The sequence below is a fragment of the Capra hircus genome, chromosome 15 (assembly GCF_001704415.2).
Source record: "Capra hircus breed San Clemente chromosome 15, ASM170441v1, whole genome shotgun sequence".
NCBI lineage: Eukaryota > Metazoa > Chordata > Mammalia > Artiodactyla > Bovidae > Capra > Capra hircus.
Window position 1 is genome coordinate 30985141 of NC_030822.1, and position 20542 is coordinate 31005682.

Here is a 20542-nt window from a genome sequence, read left to right on the forward strand (position 1 = left end):
CTCCCTTCCTGTCTCACTTCCTCACTTCCTCGCTCACTTCCTGCCTCCCTGTCTCACTTCCTCCTCACTTCCTGTCTCACTTCCTTCCTCCCTGGCTCCCTTCCTGTCTCCCTGTCTCCCTTCCGGTCTCCCTGTCTCCCTTCCGGTCTCACTTCCGGTCTCCCTGCCTCCCTTCCTGTCTCACTTCCTCCTCACTTCCTATCTCACTTCCTCGCTCACTTCCTCCTCACTTCCTGTCTCCCTGTCTCCCTTCCTGTCTCACTTCCTCCTCACTTCCTGTCTCACTTCCTTCCTCCCTGGCTCCCTTCCTGTCTCACTTCCTCCCTTCCTGTCTCCCTGTCTCCCTTCCAGTCTCCCTTCCTGTCTCACTTCCTCCTCACTTCCTATCTCACTTCCTCACTTCCTGTCTCACTTCCTCACTTCCTCGCTCACTTCCTCCTCACTTCCGGTCTCCCTTCCTGTCTCACTTCCTCCTCCCTTCCTGTCTCACTTCCTCCTCACTTCCTGTCTCACTTCCTCACTTCCTCGCTCACTTCCTGCCTCCCTGTCTCACTTCCTCCTCACTTCCTGTCTCACTTCCTTCCTCCCTGGCTCCCTTCCTGTCTCACTTCCTCCCTTCCTGTCTCCCTTCCGGTCTCGCTGTCTCCCTTCCAGTCTCCCTTCCTGTCTCACTTCCTCCTCACTTCCTGTCTCACTTCCTTCCTCCCTGGCTCCCTTCCTGTCTCACTTCCTCCCTTCCTGTCTCCCTTCCGGTCTCCCTGTCTCCCTTCCAGTCTCCCTTCCTGTCTCACTTCCTCCTCACTTCCTGTCTCACTTCCTCACTTCCTGTCTCCCTTCCGGTCTCCCTGTCTCCCTTCCTGTCTCACTTCCTCCTCACTTCCTCCTCACTTCCTATCTCACTTCCTCACTTCCTCACTCACTTCCTCACTTCCTCGCTCACTTCCTCCTCACTTCCGGTCTCCCTTCCTGTCTCACTTCCTCCTCACTTCCTGTCTCCCTTCCTGCCTCACTTCCTCCTCACTTCCTCCTCACTTCCTGGCTCCCTTCCTGTCTCCCTTCCTGTCTCACTTCCTCCTCCCTTCCTGCCTCACTTCCTCCTCACTTCCTGTCTCACTTCCTCCTCACTTCCTCGCTCACTTCCTCCCTTCCGGTCTCCCTTCCAGTCTCCCTTCCTGTCTCACTTCCTCCTCACTTCCTATCTCACTTCCTCCCTTCCTGTCTCACTTCCTCACTTCCTCACTCACTTCCTCACTTCCTGTCTCACTTCCTCACTTCCTTGCTCACTTCCTCCTCACTTCCGGTCTCCCTGTCTCACTTCCTCCTCACTTCCTGTCTTCCTGTCTCCCTTCCTGTCTCACTTCCTCACTTCCTGTCTCCCTTCCTGCCTCACTTCCTCCTCACTTCCTGGCTCCCTTCCTGTCTCCCTTCCTGTCTCACTTCCTCCTCCCTTCCTGCCTCACTTCCTCCTCACTTCCTGTCTCACTTCCTCCTCACTTCCTCGCTCACTTCCTCCCTTCCTGTCTCACTTCCTCACTTCCTGTCTCCCTTCCGGTCTCCCTTCCTGGCTCCCTTCCGGTCCGCCCCTCCCGCTGTCAGCCACCCGTCCATCATCTGTGGGCGTCTGCTGTCTTTCTGCCTGTATGTCAGCTGTCTACGCATCTGTCACTTACCTGTTACCTGTCTGCCTGGATGTCATCTGTCCGCACATCTATCGTTTACCTGTTATCTATCGGTCCATCTCTGTATGTCTCACCCATGTAGCTCTCTCTCCACATCTGTCTCTCTCCCGACGTAGGAACCCCCATTCCCTTGTGGTCCCAGCTCTGACCTCTTCATTTGAGCCACGGCCGCAGGGTACCAGGGCTCACTCCCGCCGTGTGCCCGCCCCTGGGAAGATGGCAGGCTGGCCGGAGCCTCCAGCCTCCAGCTGCGGAGCGGCCCTGTGCAGAGCGCCCACGCTGCTGCCTGAGCCCCAGCATACCTGCCTCCTACTTGCCTTGTATTTTCCTCTTTCAAGGAAAACAAGGGGGTGATTTCATCCTGTCCTACTCTCTCCACAGGCCCTGCAGCAGAGGGGCATTGGAGGGCTGCTCCTGACCGCAGACAACACAGAGGAAGTGACGAGAGGGCACATAAAGGGAGGTAGGAAGTCAGGCTTGTTTCAGGGGAGAGGTGAGGCTGCGGCCAGACCGCTGACTCCCAGAGGAGCCTCAGCAGGGCCAAGTGCACACCCACGCCTGCCCCCAAGTGCCCGGATGTCAGGCGGGCGTGACGTCGTCCCGGCGAGGACTCGGGGTTGGGGTGGCCCCGGGCATGATGTCACCTGGTGAGCTCTTGGGGTCAGGGGTGGACCCGGGCGTGATGTCGCCTGGTGAGATCTTGGGGTCAGGGGTGGACCTGGGCATCATGTTGCCCTGGTCAGAACTCGAGGTCAGGGGTGGACCCAGGCCTGATGTCACCTGGTGAGGCCTTGGGGTCAGGGGTGGACCTGGCCGTGATGTTGCCCTGGTGAGGACTCGGGCTTGAAGGTGGCATGCCTGCGGACAGGCTCCTGGGTCCTCACTCCTGACGTCCCCCTGGAGCCTCTTCCTCACACCTTTCCCTCTTTCCCAGTTTTCCTGTGGCTTAGAGTCTGGGCTGGAGCTGGAGACGCTCAGAGTCAAGCATCGCCCGGGCTAGGAGCTCTTTGGTGGCAGGAGGCAGTGCTGAGTGGGGCCTGGCCTCCAGAGCCAGCTGGGACCCCGGCTGTGGTCACTGTGGGCACACAGCGCCCCCAGGCAGCGGGTGGTAGGGGATGTCACTCAGCAGTGGAGGACAGAATCAAAAGGCTCCAGCCGCAGGGGCAGTGACCAGGGCAGCATGTGTCCAGGGCCCCTTCTCGGTGGGATGCTCGCTCTGTTACTGCTGACTGTGGACAGCATGCTGACCGTGGAGTGTGCTGACCATGGACCCTGTGCTGGCCATGGACCCTGTGCTGACCGTGGACCCTGTGCTGGCCGTGGAGTGTGCTGACCGTGGACTCTGTGCTGACCGTGGAGTGTGCTGACCGTGGACTCTGTGCTGACCGTGGAGTGTGCTGACCGTGGACTCTGTGCTGACCGTGGACGCTGTGCTGACCGTGGACCCTGTGCTGACCATGGACTCTGTGCTGACTGTGGACCCTGTGCTGACCGTGGAGTGTGCTGACCGTGGAGTGTGCTGACCGTGGACCCTGTGCTGGCCGTGGACTCTGTGCTGACCGTGGACGCTGTGCTGACCGTGGACCCTGTGCTGACCGTGGAGTGTGCTGACCGTGGACCCTGTGCTGACCGTGGAGTGTGCTGACCGTGGACGCTGTGCTGACCGTGGACCCTGTGCTGACCGTGGAGTGTGCTGACCGTGGACCCTGTGCTGACCGTGGAGTGTGCTGACCGTGGACCCTGTGCTGACCGTGGAGTGTGCTGACCGTGGACCCTGTGCTGACCGTGGAGTGTGCTGGCCGTGGACCCTGTGCTGACCGTGGACTCTGTGCTGACCGTGGACCCTGTGCTGACCGTGGAGTGTGCTGACCGTGGACCCTGTGCTGACCGTGGAGTGTGCTGACCGTGGACCCTGTGCTGACCGTGGAGTGTGCTGACCGTGGACCCTGTGCTGACCGTGGAGTGTGCTGACCGTGGACCCTGTGCTGACCGTGGACCCGTGTGCTGACCGTGACCTGTGCTGACGTGGAGTGTGCTGACGTGGACCCTGTGCTGACCGTGGGGAGTGTGCTGACCGTGGACCCTGTGCTGACCGTGGACCCTGTGCTGACTGTGGACTCTGTGCTGACCGTGGACCCTGTGCTGACTGTGGACTCTGTGCTGACCGTGGACCCTGTGCTGACCGTGGAGTGTGCTGACCGTGGACACTGCTCACCACAGGTCTGGGGGTCCCAGGTCCACGTGAGTCGTGTGACCTTGATCTAGTCCACGTCTCCTCACACAGCAGGGCTGCTTTGAATTGCCTTTCTTCCCTCACGTTGTCCCCAAAGTGCCAGGGATGTGAGGGCATGAACAGGGGCCCTTCCCACCTGCAAAGGGAGGAGCTGCTGCTGCCCCTTCCTCCGAGGGTACCCCCCAACCCACGTCAGCGGTGGCGAGCCCCAGCAGCACCCCCGTCCTGTCTCTGCAGTGCTGGCCAGCATCAACGTGAAGGCGTTCAAGGTAGACTCGTTCAAGCATCTGTACAAGCTGCAGGTAGGTGGTGGCCGCGGGCCTGGGCAGAGCTGCTCGAGGACAGGCCTTGGGCCCAGCTTCTGGACCGGTGCCGCTTGTCTCGGGCAGTGCCGGGAGTGCCTCCCAGGAGGCCCCAAGGGACAGAGCGGGGTGAACGTGGGTGCCTGGCGCGGGGCTGTGGCCCAGAAGTCTCCGCAGAGGCACGCTGGGCAGCTCTGCCCCTTGGCCCCGTGAGCTGCACCATGGACGGACACGGCGCCAGGCTGGCACCCTCTCTCCTGGCTCAGTGGGGCCCGGTGCTCGGGATCAGCTCTGCTCCGCCAGAACTCCGCAGGCTCCTTGTGCCTGCAGGCCCACCCTGCCCGTGCCCCCTTCCAGGCGCAAGCACCCCTGTTGTGCCCACAGCACCCTCCCCTCAGCCTCCACCCTCCTTCACAGTCCTTTTCTTAAGATGTTTTGATGTGCACCGTTTCTAAAGCCTTCACTGAATTTGTCACAATATTGCTTCTGTTTTCTGTTTCGGCTTTTTGGCCAAGAGACATGTGGCCCCTAGTTCCCTGACCAGGGGTCCCATGCACACCCCCCTGCGTCAGGAAGCCAGGCGCCGACCACTGGCCCGCCAGGGGCGCCGCCTGGGTTTTCGCCCCTGGGCTCACCGGCTGCTGTGCCTCCGGCCTCTTTGGAAGCAGGGAGCTGTGCCCAGGGCGGCGCTTCCCTCGCTGCTGTTTTCTCCTCGCTCCTTTAAAAGCAGATTTACTGAAGAACATCGTTGAATCCACCCATGGAAAGCGCATGATTAGCATGGCGCGTTCTGCAGCCGGCGCCTGCCTAGAAGGCCTCCTCCTCCAGCTAGCTCCCCTCCCTCCCTCCGCCCCAGGCAGCAGTCCATCGGCCTTTTCTGGACGGTTCATCAAAATGGGGCCTCTGGTATCCAGTGTCTCGTGCTGCCTGACGACTCTGAGGCCCACGTGTTGTGGCCTCAGTTGCCACCGCGCCCCTCCCATGGGCGCCGCGTCCCTCCTGCCGGTGGAGCTCCCGCCGCGCACGCACCTCAGGGCCCCGCTCCCGCCTCGCTGGCACCGACAGGTCGCTTGCGTTTTGGATGCTGACCCACGCTTGCGTTCTCAGGCCGAATCCCTCTTGGCTGTGGAGTAGTCTCATTTTACACACTGCCAGCTTCAGCTCGTTCAGATTTTGTTGAGGACTTTTGCTTCCGTGTTCGTGATGAATGCTGACGCTTGGTTTTCTTTTCTTGAAATGCCTTTGTTCGATTTTGGAGTTTGGGTCATGCTGACCTCATAAAATGCTCTCCTTTTCTATCTTCTGGACTGTGTAGAAATGCTGGCGCATCTTAGATCTCCGTTTGGTGAAGTTCACCACTGAGCGCGCCTGGACTTGAAGTTTTCTTCTTTAGAAGCTTTTTATTAGAAATTTAAGTTTTCTGCTGGACACAGCGTGGCTCAGGTCACTGCTTCTTCAGTGAGTTCTAGTGGCTTGTGTCTTTATTCTTCCCTTTTTCACCTACGCTTTGAATTCACGACCATAGAGTGTTTGTACCGAGCCATTAATATCCTTTGAATGCCTTTGTTGTAAGTAATGATGACTTTTCTTCCACTCCTGTTATTGACAATTTCATGTATTCTTCTTTTTAAAAAGATCTTGGTCAGTGTGACTTGAAGCTTATCACTTTTGTTGGTATTTTCAGAGAACCAGATTTTGGCTTTTTTCCCTATTATGCTTCTGTTTTCTGCTTATTTCTGCTGTAATCTCTAACACTTTCGACCTCACGCTTCCTTAATGGATAGAATTCTCCCTACTTTAACTAGTTTTTTTTCCTGGTTGAAGCTTAGGTTACTGACTTGAGACTTTCTGCTTTCCTGACACAGACATTCATTGCTACCAGTTTTCCTGTGTACACTGGCTTTGCTCCATCCCACCAGTTTTTAAATGCTGTGTGTTTTTTTTTTTTTAATTTTCAAGGGATGTTTTTAAAAATGTTCAGAGCATTAAGTTTTCATTGAACTTAATCACTAACGTTTTGTTTCTTTACTCCATGCATCCACTGGAAGCATGCTGTTTAATCTCTCAGTTTGGGGATTTCCTAGGTATCATTCTGCTGGTGATTCCTGTGTCGACGCTGTGAAAGTCCGAGCGCTCCGCGGGTGTGCGGTCTGCGTGGCTACGCCGCGGCCGTTCCTGGTCCGTGCGCGAGCGTGCTGCCGCTCTGGTCTGCGTCTGCGTTTCCATCAGGTCAGGCTGGCGGGCGTCACTGCCGGCAAGCTCTGCCCTCACTGGTGATCAGAGCTCAGGCCATCGATTGAGAGGAGAGAGCTGACGGCTCTGGGTCTGCGCGTGGCCTGTGCCGCTCTCAGCCTGTCCTCACCAGGCCACGGGTCCCCGCCGTCCTTGCTATGAGCGCAGGACGCCCTCAGCACCAGCCATCAGGCCATTACTCCTTTTGCTCAGCTCTTCGGTTTATTCTTTTCTGACTTCCTGGGACAGGCGGTTAGCCCCCACCCCCAGCTCTGTGTTTCTTCTTGTCCCTCTGTCTTGATACACGTGGGGTGTGTTTTGGGGCCTGTGGGGAACAGGAGCCACTGGTGTGGGTGGTTGCAGAGGTGCGCTGGGTGCAGAGGGGCAGAGGGGCAGGGAGCGTCCACGCCCAGCAGGGACGCGTGGACAGAGGGAGCCCCTCCAATGCTGGCTTGTCATCTACAGATCTTCTGACCTCCCTTCCTCCTGGCGTCAGACTTAGCATTCGATTTGGTTTGTTCCTAGAGACACAAGCCCATTTTGATCATGGAATTCTGGGTCGGCTGGTTTGATACCTGGGGAGTCGAGCACAGGGTGATGGGCGTGAGCGGTGAGTCTGCCGTGGTGTCTGCCCTGCGAGGGCCGCTCACCCCGCCCCACTCCTCGGTCAGCTCTCGACCCGCACCTGCTGTGGAGGGCCGAGGCCAAGCCTGAGGGCGGGGGCCTGAGCCACTGGCTCCACACCCCGGAGGCTCGCCGCTCCCTGGACGGACAGGTGGTCGGGTAGACACTCAGTGAAGAGTCCCCCACCCCTGACCAAGCAGGTGCGGGGACAGAAGAGGCAGGGCCGGCTGCTGGGGGGCCCCGCACGGTCTGTGAGGGCGGGATGCATCTCCCGACAGGCACAGTGGCCTCTGCAGCTGAGGGGCCAGGAGGCGAGAGTGACTGGAGTTCCTGGAGCCAGAGCAGCAAGGGTCTCAGGCCCAGCTCTGTGGCCCTGCTGAGGCGGCCCCTGAAACCGCCTCTTCCCCGGAGCCCTGTTGTCAGGAGGAAGTGTGGATCCGGGTAAACCGCCCAGAGCAGTGCCTGGAGGAGGCTGTTAATAGAAGTGTTTTCTACTAACGATATTTACAAAAGCAAGCTCACTTGTACCGGAAATAGACAACAATCGAAGGATAGTGGGAAACTGAGAAAGGCCTGCTTTGAACTGTAAAATAGGAAGGAAACAAAAATAGCTCCAGACTGCACCAGTGAGCACCGGGCTTCCACCACGCGTCTGGCAGGCACCGTGTGTGTCTCTCCCTATTAGTTAATTCTCAGCCACTGTGATGGGAGAGGGATGAGGACCTCTGTTCAGCAGGCAAGGGAGCCAAGGCTCTGAGAGAGAAAGTGGGCTGAGCATGGCCAGACGGACAGCGAGGCGCACAGCCAGTGCTGAGCCACACCTGGTGAACCTCCGGCAAGGCTGCCTCCTTTAGGGCCGGCGTGGAGATGGCCGTGGGTCACAAACGAGAGTGCGGCGGCCACTGGCCCCAGAGGCACCCTCTAAGCAGGTGGTTCACAAGAATAGACAAATTATTTGTATAATTTCAAAACATTGAATGAACATGAGATCCTTAAGTGATACAGAGGCTCTCAGGCTGCTATTTAATGGATGAGGCTCAGAGTGAAATTCTCTGGGAGAAGTAACTTTTGGAAAGGCTCTTAGTATTGGAGGAGGGAATGGCGAGCCACTCCAGTATTTTTGCCTGGATGATTGCATGGACAGGGGAGACGGGGGGGCTATAGCCCATGGGACTGCAGAGTCGGACACAACTGAGCGACTAACACTTACTTGGTATGGACAAGCCTAGTTTCCTAGGGTAGCTGTGGTCAGTTCCGCCTGCTGTCTGGTTAGAATCTCCGTGGACGCTGAGGGACACACGGTTGGGCTGACTGTGGGGCAGCGCCAGAGAGGAGCGGCTTTCCCAGAGATTCTGTCGCCTCTGACGTGACCTCCGCTACTTCTCGTCTTCCTCGTCTGCAGAGGTTGAAAGGAGCGTGTCCGAATTTATCAGGTTTGGGATCTCCTTCAACGTGTACATGTTCCACGGGGGGACCAACTTTGGCTTCATGAACGGGGCCACGAGCTTCGAGAAGCACAGAGGCGTCACCACGAGCTACGGCAAGTGCTCTCCGGGAGGGGCCCTGCGGCTTGACCGGGGAGGCCCCTCAAGCACCACGGGGTTCTTGCCCCCTAACCTACGCTGAGCACCGAGAGTTCCCTCCTCTCTGCCTTCCTCCCTCTGAGATGCGCACAGTGCAGAGAGCAGGCTGACCTCGCCGCAGAGGGGCCACCGTGCCCTCTCACTCTGCCCTGCCCGTCCTGACCACGGGCCCCTGACCTGGGTTTCTCGGCAGAACCCAGGGTGGTGCTGTGTGGGCCCTGGAGGCCTCCTGGGCGGCCGGGCTGGGGGCAGATGAGTGTCTGTGAAAGGAGCAGGGCAGGCCTCGTGGCCGTGGCCTCGGACCCGGGCATGGCTGCAGGGGTGGTGAGAGCGGTCTGGGCCAGGAAGTCGGCTCCCACCTCCTTCAGGGGCCCCGGCCCAGCGAAGGCAGCTGGTGGGGGGGGGCCAGCCCAGAGAAGGCGGCCGGTGGGGGGGCCCAGCCGAGAGAGGGCGGCCGGTGGGGGGCCCTGCCCAGAGAAGGCGGCCGGTCGGGGGCCCTGCCCAGAGAAGGCGGCCGGTCAGGTCCCCTGTCCAGCGAAGGCGGCCGGTGGGGGGCCCTGCCCAGAGAAGGCGGCCGGTGGGGGGGCTCAGCTGAGAGAGGGCGGCCGGTGGGGGGCCCTGCCCAGAGAAGGCGGCCGGTGGGGGGCTCAGCTGAGAGAGGGCGGCCGGTGGGGGCCCCAGCCCAGAGAAGGCGGTCGGTGGGGGGCCCTGCCCAGAGAAGGCGGCCGGTGGGGGGCCCTGCCCAGAGAGGGTGGCCGGTGGGGGACCCCAGCCCAGAGAGGGCGGCCGGTGGGGGGGCCCAGCCCAGAGAAGGTGGCCGGTGGGGGGCCCTGCCCAGAGAAGGCGGCCGGTGGGGGGGCTCAGCCGAGAGAGGGCGGCCGGTGGGGGGACCCCAGCCCAGAGAAGGCGGCCGGTGCGGGGCCCTGCCCAGAGAAGGCGGCCGGTGGGGGGCCCTGCCCAGAGAAGGCGGCCGGTGGGGGGCCCTGCCCAGAGAAGGCGGCCGGTGGGGGGGCTCAGCTGAGAGAGGGCGGCCGGTGGGGGGCCCTGCCCAGAGAAGGCGGCCGGTGGGGGGGCCCAGCCGAGAGAGGGCGGCCGGTGGGGGGCCCTGCCCAGAGAAGGCAGCCGGTCGGGGGCCCCAGCCCAGTGAAGACGGCCGGTCAGGTCCCCGGCCCAGCGAAGGCAGCTGGTGGGGGGGGGGCCAGCCCAGAGAAGGCGGCCGGTGGGGGGCCCTGCCCAGAGAAGGCGGCCGGTGGGGGGCCCTGCCCAGAGAAGGCGGCCGGTGGGGGGCCCTGCCCAGAGAAGGCGGCCGGTGGGGGGCCCTGCCCAGAGAAGGCGGCCGGTGGGGGCCCCAGCCGAGAGAGGGCGGCCGGTGGGGGGACCCCAGCCCAGAGAAGGCGGCCGGTGGGGGGCCCTGCCCAGAGAAGGCGGCCGGTCGGGGGCCCTGCCCAGAGAGGGCGGCCGGTGGGGGCCCCAGCCCAGAGAGGGCGGCCGGTGGGGGGGCTCAGCTGAGAAAGGGCGGCCGGTGGGGGGACCCCAGCCCAGAGAAGGCGGCCGGTGGGGGGCCCTGCCCAGAGAAGGCGGCCGGTCAGGTCCCCTGTCCAGCGAAGGCGGCCGGTGGGGGGCCCTGCCCAGAGAAGGCGGCCGGTGGGGGGCCCTGCCCAGAGAAGGCGGCCGGTGGGGGGCCCTGCCCAGAGAAGGCGGCCGGTGGGCGGGCCCAGCCGAGAGAGGGCGGCCGGTGGGGGGGCCCAGCCGAGAGAGGGCGGCCGGTGGGGGCCCCAGCCGAGAGAGGGCGGCCGGTGGGGGCCCCAGCCCAGAGAGGGCGGCCGGTGGGGGACCCCAGCCCAGAGAGGGCGGCCGGTGGGGGTCCCAGCCCAGAGAGGGCGGCCGGTGGGGGGCCCTGCCCAGAGAAGGCGGCCGGTGGGGGGCCCTGCCCAGAGAAGGCGGCCGGTGGGGGGCCCTGCCCAGAGAAGGCGGCCGGTGGGGGGCCCTGCCCAGAGAAGGCGGCCGGTGGGGGGCCCTGCCCAGAGAAGGCGGCCGGTCGGGGGGCCCTGCCCAGAGAAGGCGGCCGGTGGGGGGCCCTGCCCAGAGAAGGCGGCCGGTGGGGGGGCCCAGCCGAGAGATGGCGGCCGGTGGGGGGGGCCCAGCCGAGAGAGGGCGGCCGGTGGGGGGGGCCCAGCCCAGAGAGGGCGGCCGGTGGGGGGGCCCCAGCCCAGAGAGGGCAGCTGGTCGGGGGCCCAGCCCAGAGAGGGCGGCCGGTGGGGGGACCCCAGCCCAGAGAAGGCGGCCGGTGGGGGGCCCTGCCCAGAGAAGGCGGCCGGTGGGCGGGCCCAGCCGAGAGAGGGCGGCCGGTGGGGGCCCCAGCCCAGAGAGGGCAGCTGGTCGGGGGCCCAGCCCAGAGAGGGCGGCCGCTGTCTTGCAGACTATGACGCGGTGCTGACGGAAGCTGGGGATTACACCGCCAAGTACTTCATGTTCCGGAGCCTCTTTGAATCCATCCTGGGTACTCAGCTGCCACTTTGTTGGGGGACTGGCCGTCCTCGGGAAGTTGTGGGAGGGGGTAGGAGAGGGAAGGGTTCCCTGTGGGCAGAAACTTAAAAGGCGCTTGTGAGGGCAGGGGCCGCCTTCGTTCAAACCCTGGTTTTCCCACCTGAGAGCCGTTTCGTTTTTAAGCCCTTTAAGTGACAGCATCTTCTCTAAATGTGAAGAGAGTGGTGCTTGTCCGCTAGAAGTTGGGACGACTGTTGACACAGCTCTGTGCATGGAGACGCCCTCATGAACTCCTGAGAGCCACGCTGTGAACTCTATCTGTGGAGATCATGTTAGGGGGACGCCTCCCACGTGCCAGGGAGCCAGGCAGGGGCAGCGTCAGGCAGAGACCTCCTGCTCTGAGCTCCCCGGGGATCTGATCTCCCAGCATCTCATGGCTCGAGGAACCCCACTGGGCTGGGACCCCCCCCCCCATCTCCCACGGCCCCAGGGTGCGCTTTTGAGATCCCGGGGAGGGCGGGGCGGTGTGGGGAAGGAGGGGACGCTTCCCTCTGCCCGTTTCCTTTGCAGTCAGGCCCCTGCCCCCTGTTCCGAGTCCCACTCCCAAGGTGGTGTACCCCTCCTTGAAGCTATCTCACTACCTGCCGCTGTGGGAGGCCCTGCCTTACCTGCAGAGGGTGAGCACCCTGGGCTCTGGGAACTGAGGGTTGCTGCTGGGGCCACAGGGGCTGGGGCCGGGCCGAGGCCACAGAGCAGGGAGGCCTTCGGGGCTTTCTGTGGAAGCAGGGACATGCTTCTACGTTTTGTCCACGTTTGGCACCAGTGGACAGAGCGAGGGTGCCTCCTGGGAAGACCGTGAATGGGTGTGAACTGAAGAATGGGGGGCCTGGGGGGCAATGGGACTGCAGAGACCCCTGCTTGCAGGCCTCGCCCTGAGCGTGGCCGAGCCAGCAGCCCGTGCAGCTGGGCTCCGTGTTCTCTCCAGCACCGCCTTGTCGACGGCGGGCCCCCCCTGCTCCCCTCAAGACTAGGGTCCGTGTCCCTGCAGAAGAGGAGGAGAGCCTTGCTTGGGAGATGCCAGCTCTTTTATTTGTATTAATTTGCTTTGCGAGTGTTGCTTTGGCCGTGCCAGGTCTTACTCGCGGCTCTTTGTGTTACTCGCCGTGCGGGGGATCTTTAGCTGTGGCATGTGGGAGCCAGTTCCCTGACCAGAGGCTGAAGCCAGGCCCCCCACACGAGGAGCGCAGCGTCTGAGCCCCTGGAGCCCCAGGGACGGCCCTGGGAGACGTTCCCACTTGAGCTCACAGGGTTTCGCCTGTGCTGAGTCTGCTGCCCCTAGTGAGCCATGCCGCGCACGCTGTGGATGCGAAGCTCCCTGGCAGTCGAGCTGGGACACGGTCGTTGATGCTGCTGGTTCTCAGGATTAGAGTGGGGGCCCCTCTGCCCAACCCCAGACTCCCAGTCCTTGGACACTAGGGCACAGGCATCGTCACACAGCGTCTCATCAAAGGGCTCTCGGGGACCGCTAGGAGGCGTAGCCAAGCTTGCCCAGGGTCTTAGCGAGAAGGGCCTGGTTCTCACCCCGGCTCCCTGCCCACCTCTCAGCCAGTCACCTCTAACGTTCCGATTAACATGGAGAACCTGCCCATCAACAACGGCAACGGCCAGTCCTTCGGGTTCGTGCTTTATGAGATGACCGTCTGCTCCGGGGGCCGGCTCCATGCCAACGCACAAGATGAGGCTCAGGTGGGGCTGGGCATCTGGCTGCAGGCGGGACATCAGCCAAGCTCTGCCGTGGGCCCTTTTGCTGTTTGCTATGCGTTTAAGCACCTCTGTGTGTGAGGCTTGATTGGGGTGGAAAAGGCCCACTTACCTGTCGCGTTGTAAGTCTACTGGGGCCTCCGCTTCTGGCCGCCCATGGACAGCAGGCTGGTGGCTCCCTTCCTGGAGACTGCCCCAAGCCCGATCTCCCTGCCCCCTTCCTCTGGGTGGGCCTGTCCGTCTGATGCCAGCTCTTCTTTCGCAGGTGTTTTTGAATGAGACGAGTTTAGGGATTCTTACCGATGTTCATCGGGACATAGACATTCCTCCAATCACGGTATGTAACTCGAAAGTCAAGCTGCTGCCCTAGACCCGGGCCTCCAGCGGCAGACCCTCCCACCTCCCCATCTGCCGTGGGGCGATGGGCCCCTCAGGGTCCTGGCAGAAGGGCTAGGGCTTCGAGCCTACATGCATGCCCCTGGCCCTGATGTGCCCTGGGCTTCAGCTCCTGCACTTGGGTGAGGGTGGACGCTTCCTGCCAAGCCCCTGGCTGGCACTCTCACACTGCCGCTGAGCCCCAGGCCTCTTCGAGGGCGGGCCAGGCAGGACCCTTGGAGCGGAGCACTCGGGGTCCTTGGGGGCCCTCGGCTTCTCCCCTTCGCTTGTCTTCCCTCTGGGACTCTGAGAAGACTGGGCTCCAGAGGAAAGCCTTCCGTGGCCGTGTATCCAGTGAGCTGGTCTGTCCCCACCAGGAATGTCAGCTTCTAAGGATCCTGGTGGAGAATCAAGGTCGAGTCAGTTTTTCATGGAAAATTCAAAACCAGCGGAAAGGTGGGCTCTGGTGACAGCTGTGTCCTCCCTGCCTCATGGCTTGGACCCAAAGGTTGAGGGTGGGGTGGGAGGAAAGTCTGAGCCCCAGGAGAGGCTGCCTCTGGGTGTGGGGACCCGCGGCGCCGGTCCCCGCCCTCTGTCCTGTCGACTCCCACTGCTGGGCCGGGGGCATCCTGGCTGTCTGCAGCGGGACCCTGCCCCTCTGGGGAACTCCAGGGGAAGTTCAGGGCCTGGGTGGGAAGCTTTCCTGGTGGCTTGGAGACCCTCAGTCACGCAGGTCAGACCAGTCCGTGCCCCACCAGGGCGAGCCCCAGTCACTGATGACTCCGGACTGTGAGTCTGTGCTTGGACACCGGAGAGTGTCCCCGCCATCTTACCTCTGCTGTCTCCCCCCTGCAGGATTGATCGGACCTGTTACTCTGGATAAAATTCCTCTGGACTGGTTCACAATCTATTCTCTGGAACTGAAAATGCGATTCTTCAAGAAGTACCTTCCTTCTAACCCTAACCCTAACCCTGACCCTGACCCAGGCCTTGACCCTGACCCTAAACCCTAACTCTGACCTTAAACCGTAACTCTTAACCCTAACCCTGACCCTGACCTTAAACCCTAACCTTGACCCTGACCCTGACCCTGGCCCTAACCCTAACCCTAACCCTGACTCTGACCCTGACACTGACCCTAAACCAGACTCTGACAGTAACTCTGACCCTAGCCCTGACCCTGACCCTGACTCTGTCCTTAAACCCTGACTCTAACCCTAATCCTAACCCTGACCCTGACTGTGACCTTAAACCCTAACTCTAACTCTAACCCTAACCCTGACTCTGACCCTGACCCTGGCTCTCGGTCTGGCCCAACCTTGGAGACCAGGGAGCTCGAGGTCTCCAACTCCTCCCTTTGCAGATGAGGGGCCAAGACTCATGGCCCCAGAGTGAGGTGCTCAGGGTTATCGAGGATCCTGGTTCCAGCAGAGCCCCTAACACAGAACCCATGTCCTGTGGGAGAGGCCCGGGGTCAGCATGTTCTGTGGGGGGTCCAGGAGTCAGCCCGTCCTGTGGGGGAGGTCAGGGGTCAGCATTTCCTGGGGGGGGGGGCTCGGGTGAGCCCATGTGTGGCGGAGGTCATGGGAAGGTCAGGAGTCAGCCCATCCTGTGGGGGTCTGTCTGGGGTCAGCCCATCCTGCAGGGGAGGTCAGGGGTCAGCCCGTCCTGTGGGGGGGCCAGGAGTAAGCCCGTCCTGTGGGGAGGTCAGGGCTCAGCCCGTCCTGTAGCATACCCAGGGTCAGCCCATCCTGCAGGGGAGGTCAGGGGTCAGCCCGTCCTGTGGGGAGGTCAGGGGCCAGCCTGTCCTGTGGGGGCCTGGGGTCAGCGTGGGCCTTGGCACTGGGAAAGGCTCTCCTGCCCCTCATGTGTGGCCCCCAGGCTCCACTCTGCACCCTGGAGGCCTCTCAGGGGCCCCTCCTCGAGCCCTGCCTTCTACCTGGGCACGCTGACGGCTGGCTCCTCGCCACAGGACACCTTCCTCCAGCTGCTTGTAAGTGGTGCCCCTCCACGCACGCCTGTCCTTGCGGAATCTGGAAGGGAGGCCCCCGCGTTCTTTCCCTTCCTCACTTCAACCCAGGTTTCCAGCAGATTTCAGCCCTCCTAATGTTTTGTTGTTTAAGAAAGAATACGTCAAAGCACAGTGGAAAAGTTCAAACAACAATAATGCGTAGACAGCAAAGGGTGTGGGTCTCTCCCCACCCACCCCCCAGCTCCTCTCTGCTCCCCAGAATTGGGCACAGCCAACGGCTTCACGCGTGGCTTCATGAGTAGCTGAGCCTGGACACCCACATGTCCCCTTTTTACACTAATGAGGTTGCTCCATGAAGTGTGTTCTCCAGCTTCCCTCCTTTCCTAGGATGTTATTTTCTACCTAATATTTCTCCTGTTTGTGAATACCTGCACGATGCACAAAATACGCATGCACAGAGCAACAAATTATCACAGCAGCGACACCATAAAATCACGACGGAGACAGACGCTGGAACACTGCCAACGCCCCTCCCAGTGTCCCCCCCCCCCACAGGGCCCAGTGCAGAGCAGGCTAGCTAGTGAGGCTCCCGGACACCCAGTGTTTCCGGGATGAGACCTGGGTGTGTGTGAGGCACGAAAGCTCCGCTCTGCTTCTCACCTCCCCTTCCAGGGTGAGCCGGCACCTCTCTTTCCCACTGTTTCCCTGTCTTCCCCCGGGTGTTGGTCCTCGAATCACCCTCGTGTCGCAGGCAGATGCTTAAAGCCACATAGATTTTATGGTTCTCGTCAACAGTGGCAATCACCCCTAGTCCCTTGTCCTTCTTTCTGGAAGGAGAAGCCCTGCTGTTTGAAAACAGCACCGCCTGTCACAGGTCGGGAGTCTCGGGCTGCCCCCCAGGAGCCTCGGGCTGTGCCCCTTGGACTCCCTTCCGCACTCCACGCCCAGGAGCCTCGCCTGCGGCTCACTGCGGGGGCCGCTCAGGGACGTTGTTCCTGGGTTTGCAGCCTGCCTCCCTTGCAGGGCTGGAATCATGGGTGTGTGTTCATCAACGGACGTAACCTTGGGCGCTACTGGAATATTGGGCCTCAGGAAGCGCTTTACCTGCCTGGCTCCTGGCTCCAGCCTGGCACCAATGAGGTGGGTGGCCCCAGCCTCCCTTTATGGCTCAGACTTGCCCTCACCCCGGCCTGCTCACCCTGCGTGGGGCTCACCCTTGCTTCCGCCGCCCTGCCTGTCCTTCCAGATTGTCCTGTTCGAGAAGGAGAAGAGAGGCTCAGGCGTCTTCAGCACAGACGTCCGCAGGTGGGCAGGGCCGGGTCCCAACAGCCTTCTGCACTGCCTGAGTCCATCCCCAGGCACACTTTCAGGCCAGAGATTAGATCCAGAATATCACAGAGCATTGCCTACAGTAGCAGCAATTGAAAATGCCCCAAAAGTCAACAGGGAAATCACTATGTTTATTACAGTAATTTCACATGATGCTGATTTCAGCCTTTAAAAAGTCTCCAAAATCTTCAGCAATGGATTTGCCAGTTAGATGCTCAGCCTTCAGCATGCTTTAGTCTCTGCTCTAAAGTGCTTTTGGGGCAGATACAAATAAACGCATTTTATTTCTGCTCTCCATACTCAGCTGGGAGAAAGGGAACTGACTTTGGCTGAAGAAAGAGTGAAAAGAGAGCGTGTTGTATGTTCTTTCTGCAGACTCCTGGTGTGTGTGTGTGTGTGTGTGCGTGCATTTGTGTATATGTGTGTGTGCGTGTGTGTGCACATGCATTTGTGAATGTGTGTGCTTGTGTGTGCATGTGTGTGCATTTGTGCATGTGTGTGCGTGTGCATGTATTTGTGTGTGTATTTGTGTGCATGTGCATGTGTGTATGTGCATTTGTGAATGTGTGTGTGTCTATTTTGTGTGTGTAATTGTGTGCGTGTGCATGTGTGTGTAATTGTGTGCGTGTGCATGTGTGCGTGCGTGCATTTGTGCGTGTGCGTGTGCGTATTTGTGTGTAATTGTGTGTGTGTGCATGTGTGCGTGCGTGCATTTGTGTATGTGTGTGTGCGTGTGTGTGCATGTGTGTGTGCACGTGCGTGTGTGTGCGTGCATTTGTGAATGTGTGTATTTGTGTGTGTGCATGTGTGCGTGCATGCATTTGTGTGTGCGTGCATGTGTGTATTTGTGTGTACGTGCATGTGTGTGTACATTTGTGAATGTGTGTGTATTTGTGTGTGCGTGTGCGTGTGTGTGCATTTGTGTGTGTGCATGTGTAATTGTGTGTATGTGCATGTGTGTGCTTGCATTTGTGAATGTGTGTATTTGTGTGTGTGCATGTGTGCGTGCGTGCATTTGTGTGTGCATGTGTGTATTTGTGTGCACGTGCATGTGTGTGCGTGCATTTGGGAATATGTGTGTGTGTGTGTGCGTGTGTGTGTGTGTGTGTAGTTGCAGGAGTGCAGGGGCAGTGAGTGATGTCTTCAGGCTTTTCCCTCCAGTCTGTGTGTCTCGCTGGTGGTCTGCTGGGTCATCCAGTCAGAGAAGGAACAACAGTGTGATTGTTGGTTGTGACACACGTGTGACAACAGGGCCTGGCATGGAGCATCTGTCTTATGACTCCTGAGCCGTCTGTGTGCAGTCAAAGCTCTTACTGGTTGAGGACAGACTGGTGATGGGAGCCCCATGGTCATGAATACTGCAACCAGTTCTCTCAAATGGCAGCCCTGGGAGGCAGTCTCTTACAGCCCTCCCTCCATGTCTGAGGGGACTGATTCCAGGCCCCCCGATGGTGCTCAAGCCCCTTTCAAAACACGGTGAGCAGACCATCTGCGTATGACCCACACACATCCTTCCCTGTACCGCACTTTAAATCCTCTCTAGCTTACCTATAATTCCTAATGCAATGTAAATACCAAGTAAATAGTTACTGGCCCATGGTAAATTTAACTTTTGCTCTTGGGAATTTTCTGGAATTGTTTTCCCGAGTAGGTTTCGATTCTCGGTTGGCTGAACCATGGATGTGTTACCTGTGGATGTGGAGGACCAACTGTGCTTACAATCAAAATACAGCACCTGGCTTGAATGCAAAGCAGCCACCAAAACCCGACTTATCACTTCGTTATGCTGTGTAGAGGCTTCAAGAAGTTTAGCAAGCAGTCTGGTGTCCAGAGGGCAGAAGGAGCCATCCTGTTTGGCAGGAGGACAAAGTGAGACTGCCTTCTACTCCACTGTTGGGAATGGCTGGCTCGACGAAGGAGAATTCTGCCATGAACCACACAGCTCCTCCAAAGGACCTTATTCTCTGGGGCTTTAGACTCAAACCCATGGAGTCTGTGGAGAAACCCAGAAATCAGAACCATCAGACCACAAGAAAGCATACCTCAGATATGCCCAGACAGGAAGCTAAGGCCTGAGGAGAGGTGTCTTTCTTTGATGACTGTTGTGTCTTTGGTTTGCTCCTCTTCTGCTTTCCTATCTCCGCTCTAATTATTTTCTGTTGTTTTAAATTGTGTATCTAAATGAGGTGATGGAGGTTTACTAAACTTACTGTGATCATCGTTTCGTGACCTGTGTGAGTCAGATCATTGCGGTGCGCACCTCAAATGCATGCCATGCTGATGTCGACTCTGTCTGAGTAAAACTGGGAGGAAGATGTAAGGGCCCGTTTCCTTCCAGAACCCCAGTGGTGCCGGAATGGAGGCAGATGTCTCATCCACCAGTGTGTTCTCAGCATCGAACACAGAGCGCCAGCTCAGCAAGGTGTCAGGAGCAGTCTAACCACATGTCTGCCAGGTGTAAAGGACGTGAAGCGTTTCAGGGGAGGGACGCAAGTGAGGGTCGCTCCGTCTTGGTGCTTTCTGAGACTCGCGAATAACCTGTTACGCGCCTGTCATGTCAGGACAGCTAGCCCCTCAAGCCGTGTTCCTTCCGCAGCAGGCACAGGCAACGAACCCACTCGCCGTTTGCACGTCATCCTCTGATGCTACTGTTATCTGCAGAGTGTGGTGGAAAAGCTCTAACGGCACCAAAATAAGACGCATAGTTACATTCATTATTGTCTAACACACTGTTGAACTTCAAGAAAACTCTTTGTACAGATAGCTGAGATACAAAGTATATATTTTGTAACATCGCGGACTAGTATGTAGCAAAATATAAACTCAGGGAAAAGGTTTCCTGTATTTATATTGTTTCGTAGAAGGAACCTGGCGTCTGAGAGTCATAATCTGGGCAGGTGTAAAGGTCCCTCGGCAGTTGAAAACCGACTGGGAAGAAACTCAAAGATCCGACCAGTGAGTGCTAAGGGGAATCAACCCTGAGCGTTCACTGGAAGGACTGACGCTGAAGCTGAAACTCCAGGCCTTTGGCCACCTGATGCGGAGAACTGACCCATTGGAAAAGACCCTGATGCTGGGAAAGATTGAGGGCAGGAGGAGAAGGGGACGACAGAGGATGAGATGGTTGGATGGCATCACTGACACAATGGACATGGGCTTGGGTGGACTCTGGGAGTTGGTGACGGACAGGGAGGCCTGGCGTGCTGCGGTTCACGGGGTCGCAGAGAGTCAGACACGACTGAGCGCCTGAACAACAAGGACAAAGCTCAAAGCTGTAAGAAACTAAAGGGCCGCGAGAACCGTGTGCTTCTGAGGCTGGTCCAGTGGGAGGAGATGTGCCTGCCGCTTGCCTACCACTTGCGTCTCCCCGTGTTTATTTTTTCTGGATCAAACGCGACTCCTGATAGAGGCACCTGCACGTCATCCAGGAGCTCGTCCCCCTCATCGAAGTTCCTCCTAACTTTATTCTGAATGGCAAGAATTCCAACGAAGAGCTTGTCTCCCAAGACACATGGCTAAAATGAAATTAAATACTTAAATCCAGTTTTTGAAAAGCTTGTTGTGTAATGTTAGGAACAGTGAACACAAACAATTCAACCATGATTAAAAACTGTGATTAAAACAATCTTTAAAAATATACCTAATTCTTACCAATATCTTAAAATCTTAAATTTTATGAATATCTAATATCTATAAAATTTATATTTAAAATTATCTTTTAGATATATCTATTTCATATATCTCTTGGCTCAGAAGGATTTCATGGTCTTCCCACACTTACAAAGCTACTGTACTCTTACCATCCCTGTTAGCTGTCAGCTTATTTCCTAATGTGCTTAAGTGTATGAAAAGGGAAAGCAAAGTTGCTCAGTCGTGTCTGACTCTTTGTGACCCCATGGACTGTAACCTACGAGGTTCCTCCATCCATGGAGTTTTCCAGGCAAGAGTACTGGAGTGGGTTGCCA

At 59.0% G+C, this 20542-nt stretch overlaps 2 protein-coding genes across 2 annotated transcripts in view; both read left to right on the forward strand.

The window, feature by feature from the left end:
• Window positions 1-19619, forward strand: part of LOC102174380 (beta-galactosidase-1-like protein 3) — a 34202-nt gene extending 14583 nt beyond the window's left edge. Inside the window, exons 8-21 of the mRNA XM_018059406.1 lie at window positions 2061-2142; window positions 4150-4214; window positions 6972-7056; window positions 8473-8610; window positions 11073-11153; window positions 11711-11817; window positions 12746-12886; window positions 13167-13238; window positions 13654-13732; window positions 14132-14219; window positions 15158-15269; window positions 16272-16388; window positions 16495-16553; window positions 18229-19619. Of these exons, the coding sequence (XP_017914895.1) occupies window positions 2061-2142; window positions 4150-4214; window positions 6972-7056; window positions 8473-8610; window positions 11073-11153; window positions 11711-11817; window positions 12746-12886; window positions 13167-13238; window positions 13654-13732; window positions 14132-14219; window positions 15158-15269; window positions 16272-16388; window positions 16495-16553; window positions 18229-18250 (1248 nt within the window). The 3' untranslated portion in view covers window positions 18251-19619. The remainder of the gene's footprint in view (window positions 1-2060; window positions 2143-4149; window positions 4215-6971; window positions 7057-8472; window positions 8611-11072; window positions 11154-11710; window positions 11818-12745; window positions 12887-13166; window positions 13239-13653; window positions 13733-14131; window positions 14220-15157; window positions 15270-16271; window positions 16389-16494; window positions 16554-18228) is intronic.
• PDE2A (phosphodiesterase 2A) overlaps window positions 1-20542 on the forward strand; it is a 509398-nt gene that overhangs the window by 196292 nt on the left and 292564 nt on the right. The window lies entirely within an intron of this gene.